Source organism: Neofelis nebulosa, chromosome 4 (genome assembly GCF_028018385.1).
Source record: "Neofelis nebulosa isolate mNeoNeb1 chromosome 4, mNeoNeb1.pri, whole genome shotgun sequence".
Classification (NCBI taxonomy): Eukaryota; Metazoa; Chordata; class Mammalia; order Carnivora; family Felidae; genus Neofelis; species Neofelis nebulosa.
Window position 1 is genome coordinate 90,361,011 of NC_080785.1, and position 17,396 is coordinate 90,378,406.

The following is a 17,396-nucleotide window of genomic DNA, read 5'->3' on the forward strand; positions in this document are numbered from 1 at the left end:
TTCCCAAACAACCTTAAATGAAAAAATCATTGCGAAAAGCAGCAGAAACTAATGTTACAACTTGAAAAGCTCAATAAGGAACAGCTGCTTTTAACAAGAAGGTGAGTAGAAGTGTGTGTGGAATAAAGTACTTACAGGTTTTTGCTGTGGAGCCGTACTCACTAAAACAAAATGAAACAAAATGAATGTTTAGAGGAAAACAGACATATATCTTTAGGTAGGTTATCTGAATTGTAAAACGAAAAGTAATTATTGTCTTTTAATTGCTATCCAGCTGGAAAACTGTTTAACCTCAGTGCTTCTTAATCATACAGATCTAAAGGAAGTTTTTCCAACTCAAATGAATGACTGGCTCTTAAAAGGCACAGCAGTCGTTGTTCATATGGAGCCATTTTTCTTATTTGTCTAAAATTAAATACCCATTTATTTCAAATCCAAAGCACTGATACGAAAATGGAGAAGAGTTCACAAATGTCACACCGTCATCTAAATTTGTTCTACAGACAATGAACAATTTAGATTAGAGGATGTACATCTGTGTTTGACAACTATTTGGCAAGTGTATACAGTTGAAATAAATCAAATACTGCAGCAAGTATTCCAGAAATCGCATGACCAGCCTCTGTGAGCAGCCACAGCTTGACAGACTATGGTTCCATGATCTCAAAAAACAGTAAAAAACGAGAGTAGGAGGTGGTGCATCTCCCAGAGCCCCGGGAGAGGCAGGACTTTAGCCCCTCAGCCAGCACGCTTGCCTGACAACACACTAGGGCGCAGACAATGTGCAGACATGGTCAAAGTGGTCAACACTTTGCTGCAGCCACTATACCTTGTAAAAACCCGATGTGAAACTCTACAGGCCAATAAAGACATTTGGTCTTCTCCCACCCTAGGGTCTTTTGTAACGCACTCCAAAGCTACCAGCTGGACTCAGGTTGATGTAGACTAACTGGAGACTGGGAAACGTTCTAACAAACCTAAAACTAGAAAAAAAAATCTGATGACTACAGGCCGGCTACAAGTAACCCGTTACTATATACGCCTCTGCAGAGAAGCCTGCAGCGTAAGAAAACGTTCACGCATAGGTGAAGCAGCACGTAAGATTTCATATGATCTTTTAAGGGAAGACGAAGTTAGGTGTATGACAGCATAATAATTGGGGCACCTTCCTTTTCAAGAAAAAGGTCTCATCATTTCTAGCAATCAGGCTCTTATGAAAGTCCCTAATGTACGTGCTTGACTCAACTACCTTCAGTGTGCAATTCTGCAGGCTCTCAGTGCCTCCAAACAAAATGAAACAAAGCTGCTTCAGCTCCCTCACCTGCAGACCCCGAAGGAGGAGGAGCACCTGCTTTCTGCCACTCGGTGGCCTCAGCTGCCATTCTTCGCACATATGCATCATCCACACACATCAGGATGTTCTCCGGCTTTATGTCCGTATGAATGATCTTGCACTTACTGTGTAGATAATCTAACCCCTGAAGGACCTGGTCAGAGTAAAATCAAGAGAAGAGATGGGTTATTAATACCTTTCAACATTACTATTGAACAGTAATGTTCAACATTTCCTTGTAAATTATGTAACATAATCACAAAGCACAAACGGTATCTAGTAAAAATCTCCCTCCTGCTCCGGCCCCGAAAGGAGCCCAGAGCCCTCCCATAAGCAACCAATGTGTATCATTCTGGAGGTAAATTTATGCTCATGGAAGCAAATGCATCTATAAATATACTTTTGTATAACAACTTTACTGAGATGTAATTTACATACAATTCACCCTTTTAGGTGGACAATTCAATGGTTTGTAGATGTGCAACCATCACCACATGTTAATTACAACATTTTTATCACGGAAAAAAGAAACACCACACCCACTGGCACTCATTCTCCATCTCTTCCAGCTCCTCCAGCCTTAGGCAACCACTAGTCTACTTTCTTTCGCCATACATTTGCTGGTTCTGGACATTTTATATAAATGGAATCATACAAAATGGTCTTGTGTAACTGGCATAATGTTTTGAGAGTCCATCCGTGTGTAGCATGTATTAAGTACTTCCTTTAATTGCCAAATAATGTTCTGCTGGTTATGCTATCCTTTGTTTAGCCATTCACCTGATGGATATTTGGGTTGTTTCCACTTTTTGGCTATTATAAATAATATTGCTATGAACATTCAGGCATGAGTTTCTGTGTGGACACGTTTTCATTTTTCTTGGATATATACCTGGGAGTGTAATTGTTAGGTTATATGGTGACTCTTCTGACAAACTGCTATGCTGTTTTATTCAGTGGTCACACCATTTCACATTCCCACTAGCAGTGTATAAGGGTTCCAACTCCCTCGTCATGGCCTACACTTTGCTGTCGTTTTAATTTTAGTCACCCTACTGGGTACAAAGTGTGTATCTCACTGATAGGCACTTCCATGATGTCTAATGATGTGTATGCATTTTTAATATTGCAGAAAAAGAGGATTAAATAGCCTTAGTATCCACTAAAACTGCTGAAACAAAGTATCAACAAAAACAAGACCCACAAAACTTAAAGAGCAGTGACCTAAATACAAAGCCAGTTTTTCTCAAATTATTTCAAGAGAGGAATTCTTTCAATTCTTTCCATAAGCAAAAATATTTTTTAAAATATCCCCATTGTGTTCCTATACATTAGAAATTCTACCACTCAATAAACATTAGCATTTAATAAATACCATACACTTAAAAATTTTTTTTTCAACATTTATTTCTTGAGAGACAGAGAGAGACAGAGCACGAGCAGGGGATGGGCAGAGAGAGAGGGAGACAAAGAATCCAAAGCAGGCTCCAGGTTCTGAGCTGTCAGCATAGAGCCCAACACAGGGCTTGAACCCACAAACCGTGAGATCATGACCTGAGCTGAAATCAGACACTTAACCAGAGCCACCCAGGAGCCCCAGTGTCATCATACACTTTAAATCATTTAGGGTATTTGTTCACAACAGAAGTGGGGAAAAAGACGAGAAGATACATGGTTTTATCCAATTCTAGTAAGTTCTCAGCAAGAGCCCAATGCTTCTACTGTATCTGGCTAAACAACCTTAACAGATGACAGTATTAGGATATGAGGGGACAGAGGTTTCAAAAGGAAAATGAAAAAAGGAAGACCCATCTCTTAAACAGGATGAAAATCCCTATACTCATCGAAAGTAACTTTCCCTAGGAAGGATTCTTACATGACTTCGCTGACCAAGCATCAGTCAAATTCCTGGAACAGGTCATGTACCTGGTTTGAAGTGTCTGACAACAGCAATAAAGAAAGCCCCCTGTCTCCAAGGGGCTTACAGTCAGAGGGCTTACTGTCTTATGCCTGAAGGGAGAGGGACCAGCCAAAAAGAAACCAAGATGAACCATGGCTACAGCAAACAAAATTTAATGAGCTCTTGACAAGTGCCTAGTAAGTACCCAAACAGTAAACCAGATAGAACTAGAGTAAGAGAAGGAAAGACCCTTGTCTTACCTTAAAAAGAATATTTAATGTTTGCAATTATACTGTAATTAGAACATTTAAATTATGTTTGAAATATCAAAGGACCAGTAAGAAAGACTCTTTAAAAAGAGTCTTTCCTTAAAGAATAAAGTTATAATGCAGACAGGAGCACAATCCAATGGGCCTATATGCTCTTCACCGACATCCGTGCATCTTCTTCAAACTGAAATAATGCAGGGAATTTTAATATCTGAATAATGAGAGATTCTGAGAAGAATTCTAAGAAATTAATGGACAGGAACAGTGATGATTTCTAACCTATGGAGGGCAAACGAACAAGATTTTTTGAGAAAATTTAAACAGTTTAAAATTATCCCAACTGAAACTGCATTTCCATTATCAAATATAAACTCCAAGTAAAAATGTCCCCATCTCTCCACCTCCATTCCATGCTCAAGGCTCTCCTATTTCTCCACCTGAGCTCCTTCACGGAGATCAGGCTGTTTCACTGTGTGGGAGGCCACACAAGTAAGAGTTAACACGAGCCAGTATTCAAATGTGTTCCTAGGGGTTGCCAGTGACCAGGAGGCACTTGAGATGAACAAAGTGTTCCCAGCAAGAACTTAAGGTACCAGATTTTTAAAATATCTGCAGTTACACTCCTTTGGGTTATCCTTCCTTAAGAAGCAGAGCTTATAACGTCTGACAATGAACCCAGTGAAAGACTTGACCCCTAGGACAAATTAATTAACTAAGATAATGCAAATCTTCAAGGAAATAATTAAGGGACACAGTAAGTATGGTGTTAAAACACGACCTTGGGATTCACACCAGTCCTACACTGCTGCCAGATCATTCTCTCACTGGACAAAGTACTTAACCAGAACATTCTCTCACTGGGCAAAGTACTGTCTGAGCTTCCACTTCCATATTCATAAAAGGGGGAGAGGTGTGTGTATATATCTACTAAATAGAAATATGGTAGGAATTAGAAATAACCTATGGAAAACCTACAAAAAACAAAGTTTAGCTTATAGGAAGCTCCAAATAAAGGACAGAACTGAACTAAGTCACAACACTTGTACTGGTATTGACTAAGTAACTATAACTTCGTTAAGTCACTTAATAAACTTCTCTGGGTCTCCCTTCTCCCACTTGGCATGTGAATGGGCTATACCTGATACGTTCTGTGCTACATCCCAGCAGTGAAATTGTGGTTTAGTAATTTCCTTTAGTTCTGGACTACATATTTTTAAAAAGCCTTTAGCTATAGACTAAAAAGAATGGTGTTATTTTTAAAGATAGCATTTCTTTTCTTAATGAAGTTTTAAGCAATAAAGAGCCCCAGAATCACTAAAGTAATGATGGGCAATCTCCTAACCATTTAAGCAGAGCATCTATGATGATGCACAAAAAAGAGAAAAGCAGTGAATAAGCTACATGCCCATAGGTAGATCTTCTCTTGCAAAACCTGAAAAAAAAAAAAAAGAGTTCAGAAAAGGCTTTAGCAATTCCCCAAGTTTTCCTTCACTTGCCAGGCACAGTTTATTTGCCTTTATTGCCTAAAAAGAAAAACACATACTTCGCCTCATCAGCAGGAGGCAGCAGAGGCTGCAGAGACACCCTCCGACTGCCTTCTGCGAAAATCTACAGCCGCCATGAGAGCAGAGATAATCCAAGCACAGACGGGCCAGGGACTGGGCAGGACCTCACACTCGGAGGAGCCAGATCACACCGCCCAGGAGTAGGGCCAGTTCTCTCCTTGTGAAGCCAGACCCGCAGGTGAGCGGCAGCACAGCCGTGAAGCAGAGACCAGGGCTGGGAGCCAGGAGCCCCCGGTTCCAGTTCAGAAACAGATTAGCTATGGCTCAGAGCGAGTCCCCTTCCCTGACCTCAGATTCATCCGTAAAATAAGACGCTTGTCAAGACCGTCTCCAGGGCTTCTTTCTCTATACCTGTGAGGATGGTGAGATCATCTATTACTGGCGTGAATGACATAAACCTACTCCTCCCTACCACGGCTTGCTACAATGGGTCCCGTAATCGTGCAGATACAAGAGGAGGGGTAGGTCAAGAGTAATGTGGGAACTTCTCTCAGGGCTGTGTCCCTCGCTCTGCTTACCACCCAGAAAGCACAGCTTCTTCCCCCCAAATCCTAAATTGTGAAGACAAACAGAATGAGAGCAACTTCCCAAATTATTTTCTGACTCTGGTTACCACATGGGGACTTCCTTCCTCCCCCACCTGAACAAAGGACATGGGGCCAGGAGACTCGGCCTGCCCCTAATTCTGTGAGTAAGGCCTTGCTAATGCAGCACGGAGGGAAGCCCAAATGGTAGCCAGAGGGGCTGGCCCATGCAGGAGCCTTTCACCGAGACAGTAACCCCTCGTGGTGTGCACAGAAACACCAGAAGGGCTCTCCTCAAGCCTAGAAACTTCCCCACTAGAAAAGCTAAGGTTCCCACTGGATTTCTCTTCCTCATTCAACACATACGAGGTAAACCCTACAACCTGCTTCTGGCAATTGTGGTGTTCAACTGAATGGAGGACTGTGGGAATCCCAGCTCAACAGAGGGGGCAAGAACTGGATGCACATGCAGGCAAAAGTCTCAGTGGGCACTGTCCTTGTTTGCTTTGTCCCGAACCAGCATTCTGCTCCGTGTTCTAACTCTCACTACTGAGAATTCATGAGAAAACCCTGCCGTGATGCCTCTAAACGTAGTTGGGACTAAAGAGCAAGCCAACGTGCCCAGCATGGAGACCACACGGCACAGAGCGAGCTGGGCACGAGGCTCACTGCTCTTCAAAGGGAGCCACTGCACCACCTTCCTGAGTTGACGACCCAACATTCTGAGGAGAATCCCAAGTTAGGTCAGAATATGTATCACCACGAAGAATAAACCCAAGAACGTGAAAGTGTTTACCAACTTAAAATTAGTCTTCTGTTCTATAATTGAAAACTGGCACAGTGATAATGAATTCGCTGATCACTAGGAGCAGCAGAATAAATGAAATGGCAAATAGATGCTAAGTGTAGACCAAAGCAGTGATAAGAGGTGAGTCAGCTGGCCCAGGTAGGGCCAGGCTCTTCCTATGCCCCCAGGGCTCCTGCCCCACGGGGAGGGGGGGGGGGCGCAGCGGCGTTGGAAACGCCCTGCATTTTATAAATCCCTCAGCTTACACATGCCATGCTGATTACCAATTACTTTGTAAATAAAATCCAATGGTTCTACTTTTTAACAATCTGCCAGCCCTCCTATTAAGGCAAAGAGAACCATTTACCACACAGAGACGTGAATGCACACTTTTCACAAAGACATGCTACAATTTAAATGCTCCCAGACCTTTCTACGTAGACACTTCAGAGCACCCTGCAGTTGAGAGAATGGGTTCTGGAATTACACCACCTGAATTCAAATCTTGCCCCCTGCCGCACGCCAGTAACTGTGGGGCTTAGGGAAGATTTTTACCCTGTGAAGTGCCCTCTATAGAGTGGAGGTGGTGACCTCTCTGGCCTCATCAGGGTGTGGTGGAGACTGGGCAGCATAATACAAACACAGTGCTTCAAACAGTGGGCGTCTAAAGAGCACAGGAACTGCCTGTGACCATCATGGCTACAGAAAAGAGTAAAATAATAGTTTAAAAATCCAGAGCTACAACCTGTAACTGCTAATTTTTCCAGTACTGTAGCAAAGTCACCAAAAACCAGGGCCTTGACCTTACCAAGAAGCCACTTCTTAACAGGGCTCCTGTAAAGGACAATGAAGTAAACCATAAAGTTTACAAAAGTAGAACATCAGCTACCTTTTCAATATAGAAGAGAATCAAAGCCACATTCAAAGAGGAGCAACAGTTGGGCGCCTGGGTGGCTCAGTGAGTTAAGCATCTGACTTCAGCTCAGGTCACGATCTTGAGGTTTGTGAGTTCAAGCCCCACATCGGGCTCTGTACTCACAGCTGGAGCCTGGAGCCTGCTTTGGGTTCTGTGTCTCCCTCTCTCTCTGCCCCTCCCCTGCTTGTGCCCTGTTTCTCTCAAAAATAAAATAAAAAATAAACATTTAAAGAAGAGCAACAGCATTTGAAGAAGCCACATCACCTGCAGACCTTTAATGCACCACAAATAAACACGGCCAACACTAGCATCCTTTTTCTTCCTCTGGATTCAGAAATAAAAGCGACACATGAAATAGACCTCAATAAAGCTGATTTAAAAAGAAGAAAAAATTGAAAGCTGGGGGGTGAACAGACACCCACAAGAGTCCACAACTGAGCCAGTGCAGCAGCCTGGGGGAAGGCAGGGGCTGCCCACGGCATCCCAGAAGCCACCAGCACGGCCCTTCTCCGACCCAGAACCAGGTCACCAGGGCTACCTGAGGACGGCTAAGAACTGACCAAAGGACTGGTAACAGTGTATCAGAAGCCTTGAAAAAGCAGATGATTCAACTATGTCATTAGTTTTAAAATGATCAACAGGTGGTAGTGTTGTCTACAAGCCCATCAAATCACAGCAAGTGAGCCATTTTGTAGAGTAAAAAGAGAAACATACACTTCTCCCTTCATTTAAGGAAAGACAACCAGTCACAAACATCCTTTGACCACCTACTGCATGAAGAAGCAGCAAAGAGAACTCACACACGATGCGTCACTCTGAGAGCTCACAAGGCAGGTGGGAAGACACAGTGGCTACTTTGCGCCGGTCGCCGCGCTGGATGCTTTATCAGCAGTCCCTCCATAATAATCTCCACAATAAAGACACAAGTTATGTACTATCATCCCAATTTTACAAATGCGAAAACAGGCTCACAGAGGCTATGTGGTCCGATCAGCGTCACAAAACAGTAAGTGCCCAAGTTATTATTTGAAGTGAAGTCTATTGGCAAGGCATGTATCCACTGCACTTTCCCCTGTTCCAGGTTCTCAACAGGAGGGAATTCTGCCTCCTCGGGGACACGTGACAAAGCTTAGAGACGCTTTCAATGGTCACAGGTGCGGCGATGGCAGCTGATACAGACATCTAGTCGGCTGGCAACACCCTACAATGCACAAGGCAGGTCCCCATGACAAAGAATTACCCAGTCCAAATGTCTTGTGCCAGGCCTGTCGAACTGTGGCTCGTGCTGTAAGACTCCACAATCATTAGGGAAGGACCCAATGCAGGCCGCAGGCATACTGAGGAGGGCAGAAATAGCATTTTGAACTGGGGAAGACTTTGTCACAGAAGGAAAATTTTGGTTGAGTCTTTAAAAACATGGGCAGAAAAGAAAAGATGGTATTTTCAGGAACCTAAGACAAAGGAAGTGATCAAAGATGTGCAGCTAAAAAAAAAAAACTGGCAAGGTGAATAACTTTCTCTAAAATACCTACAAAATGAAACTGGTAACCATTTATGAATAAAAATTCCGGTAAATCAACATGTATTTACAAACACCTGGGCATTTTTGAATATTCATAAGAGATTGGTAACTTGGTTGGCTCTAGGAGAGAAACTGGGTATCTGAAGGACATACATTTTAGAACACTCACATGTATTACTTATTTTCTTTAAAAGATTACTTAATGGGGGCGCCACCCAGGCGCCACCCAGGCTCAGTCGGTTGAGCGTCCAACTTCAGCTCAGGTCACGATCTCACGGTTCGTGAGTTCGAGCCCCGCGTCAGGCTCTGGGCTGATGGCTCAGAGCCTGGAGCCTGCTTCCGATTCTGTGTGTGTCTCTCTCTCTCTCTGCCCCTCCCCCATTCATGCTCTGTCTCTCTCTGTCTCAAAAATAAATAAACATTAAAAAAAAATTTTTTTTAAGATTACTTAATGGGAAAAAAAAATCACCTGCTAGGAGACAAAAGCTGAATCAGGGTTTGCAAGGGGAAATACGGGCCGATACCAGATGGCAGAAACCCATAAATAGGTTCATTGGAAGAACAGTGATTTAAATGTTATCGGACATTAGGCCAAATACAATTCCAATGGTGTATATGCTGCTGGGCAAAATGCTAAACACAAGACCTCCAGAGCCAGACCACCTGGGTATGAATTCCGGTTCCACAGCTTACTACTTTTTAAGTTAATTCCTAACTAGGAGTGAGTTACTTAACCTCTCAATGCCTCAGTTCCTCTCCCATAAAATCAAGAAGGGTAAAAATACCTATTTTGCAGAGTTACTATGAATACTCAATGAATGAAAAATTGCAAAGTACTTACAACTATGCCTGGCACATACTAAGCCCTGAATAAAAATTTGTAATAATCAGGCCTTCTGGGTGGCTCAGCTGGGTAAGCGTCCGACTCTTGGTTTTGGTTCAGGTCATAATCTCACCATCTGTGGGTTCGAGCCCCACATCAGGCTTGTGCAGACAGCTTGGAGCCTGCTTGGGATAATCTCTCTCCCTCGCTTCCTGCCCCTCTCCACTCATGCTCTCTTTCACTCTCTCCAGCACGCTCTCGGCATAAGTAAATCAACTTAAAAATTTGTAATAATCAATAGTAGTATCCCTTTACGTTGTAACAATAATCTAGCAAGGAAGGTACCATTATTATTCTCACTTCATTCATGATGCAATTGTGGCGTAAGGAGGCTAAGGAACTAAGCTGAGGTCCTTAGCATTGAGAAAGACACATCTGACACCAAAACCCAAGCTCTTTAATCACCCCACACGTTGCTTCCTGAGAGTGAACAACGAGCAGTTAGGCTTTAGTCAACAGGCAATGGAGAGGTACTAGAGGTTTCTAAATGCAAAGTGCGAATTACTGAAGCAAAGTTTCATTTTGGAAGGTAACTGCCAATGGAACGGAGAAAAACCTGGGACAGGGAAGCGGAACAGCCTCTGGGAGAGGAGAGAGAAGGAGAGGACTGGCTGGAGGTGATAAGGGCCTGAACTAAGGATGATGGCGCTGGAAGCAGAAAGATTGGGAGTCAAAGACCCGATGCCTAGGTGACAACTGAAGCACGGCAAATGACAGTTGACAGGGGTGAGTCACACAGGGTTAGCCTGACTGAAGGCAAAGGAGGCCACACAATGGAAGGGTATTAGAAAGCTGGTGTACCTAGTCTGGTTCTGGGAAGCAATGTAACTGTGAGGTCTATTAATAAAGGATTAAAATACTGAATCCACAGACTGAATCAAAGGGAATGAAGGGAAACTCAGATATATAGATTATTAACTGGGATATATATCAATTTACTGCTTTGAAAGCTACAAATTTAGGGGGGGAAATCCAGATTCCATATTCTTCTTAAAAAAAAAAAAAAATATATATATATATATATATATACACACACACACACACACACACACACACATAAACACAAAACTTCTAATACTGCCTACAATAACTAAGTACAGAAAATGAAAACTGCATCTTGAAATTTTAGACCAGTGGAACACTCGAGTTCTCAGCCTGCAAAGCACAGTGTATGTGAATTACACTGAGGATAACACAGTCATTAAAATCATTTGTTCATTCAGCAAGTACCCACTAAAATTCCATTAAACCCCAAGGATTTCATCTTTAGATTTACAGACTCTTTCATTTGCTATGAAAGGCTACATTTTGTTTCCCTTTTCTGGAACACAAAATAAATACGAATGGTTCCTCTGGGAAGTCACCTTCCTTCACTGCCCAGCCTGAGTTGTGACATGGTCAGTCGCTGTGGCAACTGCACATATCTTTCAAAGTACGGGGTTCAAGGGAAAGACAGACCCTACGTGAAATATATGCAAGGCGGTATTTCTCAAATTATTTACTTTTTGTTAGAATAAGTAAATCTTAATATTTTCAGGGTTTATCAGAGGTAATTAAGAAATTTTTTCAGAGTTGTAACAAGATGATTTGTTTCAGAGTTTAGAGTTGCCACTGATAGTTATAAATACTGAAGTGTTATTTAGGGATTGAAAAACTCCAACTGGCGTTAATCACAACCCCCCTCCCACACCATGTTAAAGGGAAATTGTTTTTTCATTTGAGCTATTAACCATGTTAAAATACTAAAGTGCTACTATCTAAAGTCTAAAGGGGAACAGATATTATTAAACAAAATCTGGCCACAAGTCTGTATACCTAACATAATACTATGTACAAGTACAGCATTCCACTGTATAAGCCAAGGCAAAGAGCCCCTCTCCCTCCAGCCTCTCTTCCTGTGTAACATATATAATGTTAGAAGACAAGCTGCCAATTTGCACTGCAAAGAGATAAACGTAAATGGTGAACACTCAGGCTGACTCAACAATGCTACCTATACACAATTTCAAAAGTTAAAAACCTACTTATATGCATATGTGCAAATACTATCTATACTACAATTGTAAGGAAGGTTCTCTTGTAGGCTTCTCTTGAATTCACAATTCTTAATTGTAAACCATTCCCTGATTCTTTACCTATGTAAGAATTCTGAACTGAGGCCTGTATTTCAGGTCTGGAAACCCCTGAGCAGGTCTTGCTCAAGCTCTGGGCCCTGGGGACAAGAGAAGGGCACCAAATCACCTAATCCTCTTCTCAAGCAAACCAAGCAACAACCCCCGCCCCCTCCACCCCCCCACCCCCCAATATTACTTCCTTTGCAGCATTATCCTGGGCAATTATCCATGATGTCAGAACAGATAATTCAGAGTAAGTCATATCTCCAACTTTCCTAATTTAGGCTAGCAAGGCAATGAGGAGCACAGACTGATATATCCCATACAGAAAACTGAATCTGGTAAACATTTCTCATTACCAGATCTCTGATATGTGTATATTTTCATTCTAGAAATATTTGCAGGAACATCATAACCGAACCAGACCCCAGCTAGAGGTTTTCTTTTGTCAAGGCAATTGAACAAAATACAAATCTAATACAATACTCCCTATACAACTTTTATTTTTAAAAATTTTTAAATGTTTTTATTTATTTTGACAGAGAGAGAGACAGAGCATAAGCGGGGGAGGGACAGAGAGAGAGGGAGACACAGAATCCGAAGCAGGCTCCAGGCTCTGAGCTGTCAGCACAGAGCCTGCCGTCGGGCTCGAACTCACAGACCAAAAGATCATGCCCTGAGCCCAAGTCGGACGCTCAATCGACTAAGCCACCCAAGAGCCCCCTCCCTATACAACTTAAACATGCCTTGTATTATCTTTCATCTAGACTCTATCCAAAGATATGCAGAAATAGTAAACAAACACAAATTATCTATTTCTTCTGAACTATTTTCTAAGGAACTAAGTGGGACATTTTGTAGTAATGACATTAGATAAAACAATCTCTCAGTATACCATACCATTTACTTTAAATAAAAGATCAATACACCAAAAGAAATGCATGCCTGACATTTACAAATTTCTCTCTTTACAAGACAGGATGGCATATCATTAAATAAATATAAAATTGACATAACAAGTTCAAAATGTTATGCACTGTAATATACATGTATATATGTAAAATAAAAATTATATATATTTATACATGTGTGAGTGTGTGTGTGTGTGTGTGTGTGTGCACATGTGTATGCTAAGCATATTTTTAAGAACAGGAATCCGTGTTGAAAGGCTAGCCAGTTAGGTAATGGAGGGCGGGGGCTGTTTTCATGTCCTCACCTGTCGAATGATACTCTTCACACAACGTACTGGGAGGCCTTGGTAGTTGGACTTGATGATCCACTTGAGGAGATGGTGGCCAAGCACTTCGAAGACCATGCAGACATCTGGGACACGGTTAAGGACCATCTGCAGATACATTTCCTGGAGTGATGCAATTACTCAAAGCAGCCATCGCTGTAGCACTTGGCATTTCTTTCTTTATGAAATGCAACATCACTAGTATCAATAATACCACAAGTGGTCACCTGCTGTTTCTCACCTGAATGAAGAGATCTAACACTAAGTACTCATATCCTATATGTTACTCAGTGCGTGCTCGTCACGTTCAAACAATGTGCTCACCACCATACACAGAAGTGACCACAGCGAACCCAGGAGCTGGAAGTGCTCTTTGGCATCACACGGTCCGGATGGACCACGACCCAACCCCACACCTCCCTGTGCTCTCGATCATTTCAACACCCTCCTTCCTGATAATCAGCCTTAATGAAAAGTGAACCAGGCTGAAACCTCATAAAAACTGATGAGAGGAAAACAACAACAACAACAAAAATGTCTTAGGTATCCTCCCTGACTGTCTAAATTTCCATCCTACAGGCCCTGGGTGGCTCAGTCAGTTAAGCGTCCGACTTCGGCTCAGGTCATGATCTCACAGTCCGTGAGTCCGAGCCCCGCGTCGGGCTCCGTGCTGACAGCTCAGAGCCTGGAGCCTGTTCCAGATTCTGTGTCTCCCTCTCTCTCTGACCCTCCCCCATTCATGCTCTGTCTCTCTCTGTCTGAGAAATAAACGTTACAAAAATAAAAAAATTAAAAAATAAATTTCCGTTCCATAGAACACTTTATAAAATAGAAATTTAAAAAACATAATGAAGACATTTAATCTTTTCCTTCAGTACTATCTTTCACTGCGGAACTAGATCAACTTTAACACTATAGGCAGCTTTCAATAACACAAGATGACAATATAAGACATGGCACTAAGACCCACCTAAAATAATGAAATCTCAGGAATCTGGGTGTTTTTTTTCCCCCAATAGAAATTCTAGTCAATCATGGACTCTCCAGAACTATGATCCACCAGAGTCCATCATACAAATATATTCATATCATTCATACAGGAAAACTTCAACTGGCTCTGAAAGCCTTTGAGAATATACTGTTCATCCCTGCAAGCCGACAGATAGGTTATTAAAACAGGTTGGTTGATTTAATACTTTCTACAATACCTGGATCTACCACTCACATTACCACAATATTTGTCACTTTAAGTATTTTTTTTTAAATAAAATATTTCTACAGTGTTCAAGAACATTACAGATTCATGCACAGATAATCTAAAGCCAGAAGTTTTATTTCCCAACTCATTATAAAAAATGGCAAACTAAGGACTAAAGTTAGTAAAAGACACAGAGCCAAAGGCCAATAGTTCTAAGCACTGACCGAATGGGACCATAATGGTTTCTGAGCAATTTATTTAAAGGTAAGAATAGCCACTGGAATGTATACTTGCCCATAAATCAGGTGGTTTCTCCAAAGAGACCCTGTCAGCTATCCCAGCAAACTGCCTTGCAGAACTGATACAGGAGGAGGGGCCGCCATGCCTGCTCACAGACAGGCTCACCTGGGGACAGAGCAGAGGACCAGCTCTTTCTTCCTATCTACCAAGGGGGAAATGCACTCAGCAGCTAGCAGAAATGATCTTGAGGCAAAGGGCAAGGTGACAGCAGCAGGCAATGGCACTTACTAGTACCCTCGAGTCCAATCTCTAGAAGAAATACAGAATCTCCTTCAAACATATGCAGGGAGTGCTTCCCTAGAAGATTAAGGCTTAGGAGATGCAGAAACAGGATGTCGATCTGGGCTGGGGGATGGCTTTGCCCTCAGGTTTCTGGAGCCTGAGCAGGTCAAATATCAAGATCTGTTCCAAACATGATATAAAGGAGGGAGCAAAAGATCAGTCAAGGGAAGACCCTGGCTCTTGACACAGCCGATCTTTTGCTCCTTGTAATGTGTAAAGATGACTGCAGCTAATCTTTCTCTGCTCTCTACTTATACATATGTTAAGGCACTCCCCAGCTTGATACTGAAGGTAGAGCCCAGTGCTTGGACAAGAAGAATGTCAAAGAGCTAGCAGCATGTACAAGAAGGATGCTGAGTAATTGTACGGCCACAGAGAGATTACCCAAGACACCGAAACAGATTGGCAGGAATTGGGGAATATTTTGGCATACCATTTTACAACACTCGGTGATCATACTAGAGGCATTATATGGACAGTGATGGAGCACAGGAAACAGAAGTTTAAATGAGTTTGAAATACTGCCACGTTTTACAAGTAAAAAGAAAAGCTACATTATAATTTAGCCATTAGGAAGCAGAAGAACTGTCAATAAGGATACGTATTCCATTCATGCCTGAAATCTTGAAGTCATCAATTAACTGTACTACCATGTCTTTATTTGGGTCAGTGGGATCACTTTCTCGAACCTATGGAAAGAAAAATGAATTCAAGAACAGGAAGCATTTAAGACTGAAAGTCATTTCCATTATACCAATCAAAAATGTCTTAGTAAAAGTAATGTTTTTAAAAATAAATGGTTCAGTATTTGAATTTATAAAAAATAAATTCAATTTTAATTAGTAAAGCCTAAAAAAATTCCTCTATAAAATTTTAAGTCATTAATTTTTCTTACATTATTCACATTTTTGCAGTACTTACACATTTGAGCAATTTTATTTCATCCAAGGCTGTCTCTGTATAATGCTGGGCACTTTTTACAACTTTCATTGCAACAAATCTTTTCCCCCTTTAAAAAAAAAAATGCATATTTTTTATATTATCAGAAGTGATCATTATAATAAGATCTATTCAATAAACAGAAACATTTAATAACCTTTCCTTTAAAACAGTACTTTTCAAACTGTGTGGCCATAATTAAGCAACAGTTTCATGGATCAAAATAATCTCTTTTTTGTTGTGTGTTTGTTTTTTCCTAATAAGAATAAGGTAGACTGGGAAAATGTCAGAGTTCATCATATAGAGTCAGTATTACTCTGTTAACATTTCTGTTTTAGTACGTATGTATATGTACACTGGGCAGCGGTGCAGTTTTATACTATGGGCTCATGACTTTTTTAAAAAAGTCAGAACACTGATTTAAAGGCCTATACGTTATTATTTTACGTCTGAATATTTTTCTGCTACGCATGAATTACTAGAAGAACAGTATGTCCAATGTCATGCAGTATCACTGAATAAGCTGCAGATATATAAGCAGAAGGAAGTTAATACGTTAAGATAACTGACAAGAGAACTTCAGACTGGGGGGGGAATGTCTAGCTGGGTGGAGCAGGCCTGTGCTACGTCCTCTCAGGCCACCACACAAACACCTCTGCTCCTCAGCCAGCCTGTCTTATAAAGGTTGAACTAGACCAGAAATGAAATGCACGAATGACAAAGAACACTTACTGCATATCCCAGCACAGCCAGACAGTTGAGAAGTGTCCCCATCCTAGCTTCCTAATGACATGGTAGCGGCCATTGAAGAGGTCTCCAATTTTCACCGGATGGTAGCCACCTTTGATTAAAAAAAATTTTTTTAATTTCAGAGAAATAGTAAAAAATTCTCTTCCTTTGTCAGTTTTTCTTCTTTTTTTTTTTTTTTTAAAGATTTTATTATTTTTTTTTAAATGTTTATTTATATTTGAAAGAGAGAGACAGAGACAAAGCATGAGTAGGGCAGGGGCAGAGAGACAGAATCAGAAGCAGGCGCCAGGTTCCTGCCGCAAGCTGTCAGCACAGAGGCCACCGTGGGGCTCGAACTCACAAACCAAAGATCATGACCTGAGCAGAAGTCAGACACTCAACCGACTGTGCCACCCAGGCACCCCAAGACTTGATTTCTTTTTAAGTAATCTCTACACTTTGTGGGGCTTGAACTTAAAACCCTGAGATCAAGAGTCACATGTTCTACCAACTGAGCTTAATCCAAGCTCCCTCTTTTGTCAGTTCTTGATACCATGTAATCAAGCTCTAACTAATAAAATCAGATCAAAATATGTTTAACAATCTAACATTTTTCTCAAAAATATCTTTCATCAAGAGAAAAATGTCCTTTGCCATTCTACTTGGCTTTTTGTTTGTTTGGATTTAACTTAGAAAGTAAACAAACCATCCAGTACTCCATTACAAGAATTTCAGATTTTTTTTTTATTTAAAATTTTTTTAAAGTTTATTTTTGAGAGGGAGAGGGAAACAGGGAGAGAGGAAGAGAGGAAGAGGGGGGGAAGAGAGGAAGAGGGGGAGACAAGGGGAGAGGGGGGGAGGGGGAGGGAAGGCGGGAGGAGGAAAGAAGGGGGAAGGG

The 17,396-nt window shown here is 41.5% G+C and overlaps 1 protein-coding gene across 16 annotated transcripts in view; it reads right to left on the reverse strand.

Moving 5' to 3' along the window:
- The window catches only part of SRPK2 (SRSF protein kinase 2), a 257,069-nt gene that overhangs the window by 26,810 nt on the left and 212,863 nt on the right, over positions 1-17,396 (reverse strand). For all 16 annotated transcript variants that reach the window (XM_058728741.1, XM_058728746.1, XM_058728745.1 and 13 more), the window contains 6 exons: positions 16,502-16,610; positions 15,752-15,839; positions 15,432-15,519; positions 13,030-13,136; positions 1,322-1,487; positions 136-161 (listed from right to left, as the gene is read on the reverse strand). In XM_058728741.1, coding sequence (XP_058584724.1) covers positions 136-161; positions 1,322-1,487; positions 13,030-13,136; positions 15,432-15,519; positions 15,752-15,839; positions 16,502-16,610 — 584 coding nt within the window. The remainder of the gene's footprint in view (positions 1-135; positions 162-1,321; positions 1,488-13,029; positions 13,137-15,431; positions 15,520-15,751; positions 15,840-16,501; positions 16,611-17,396) is intronic.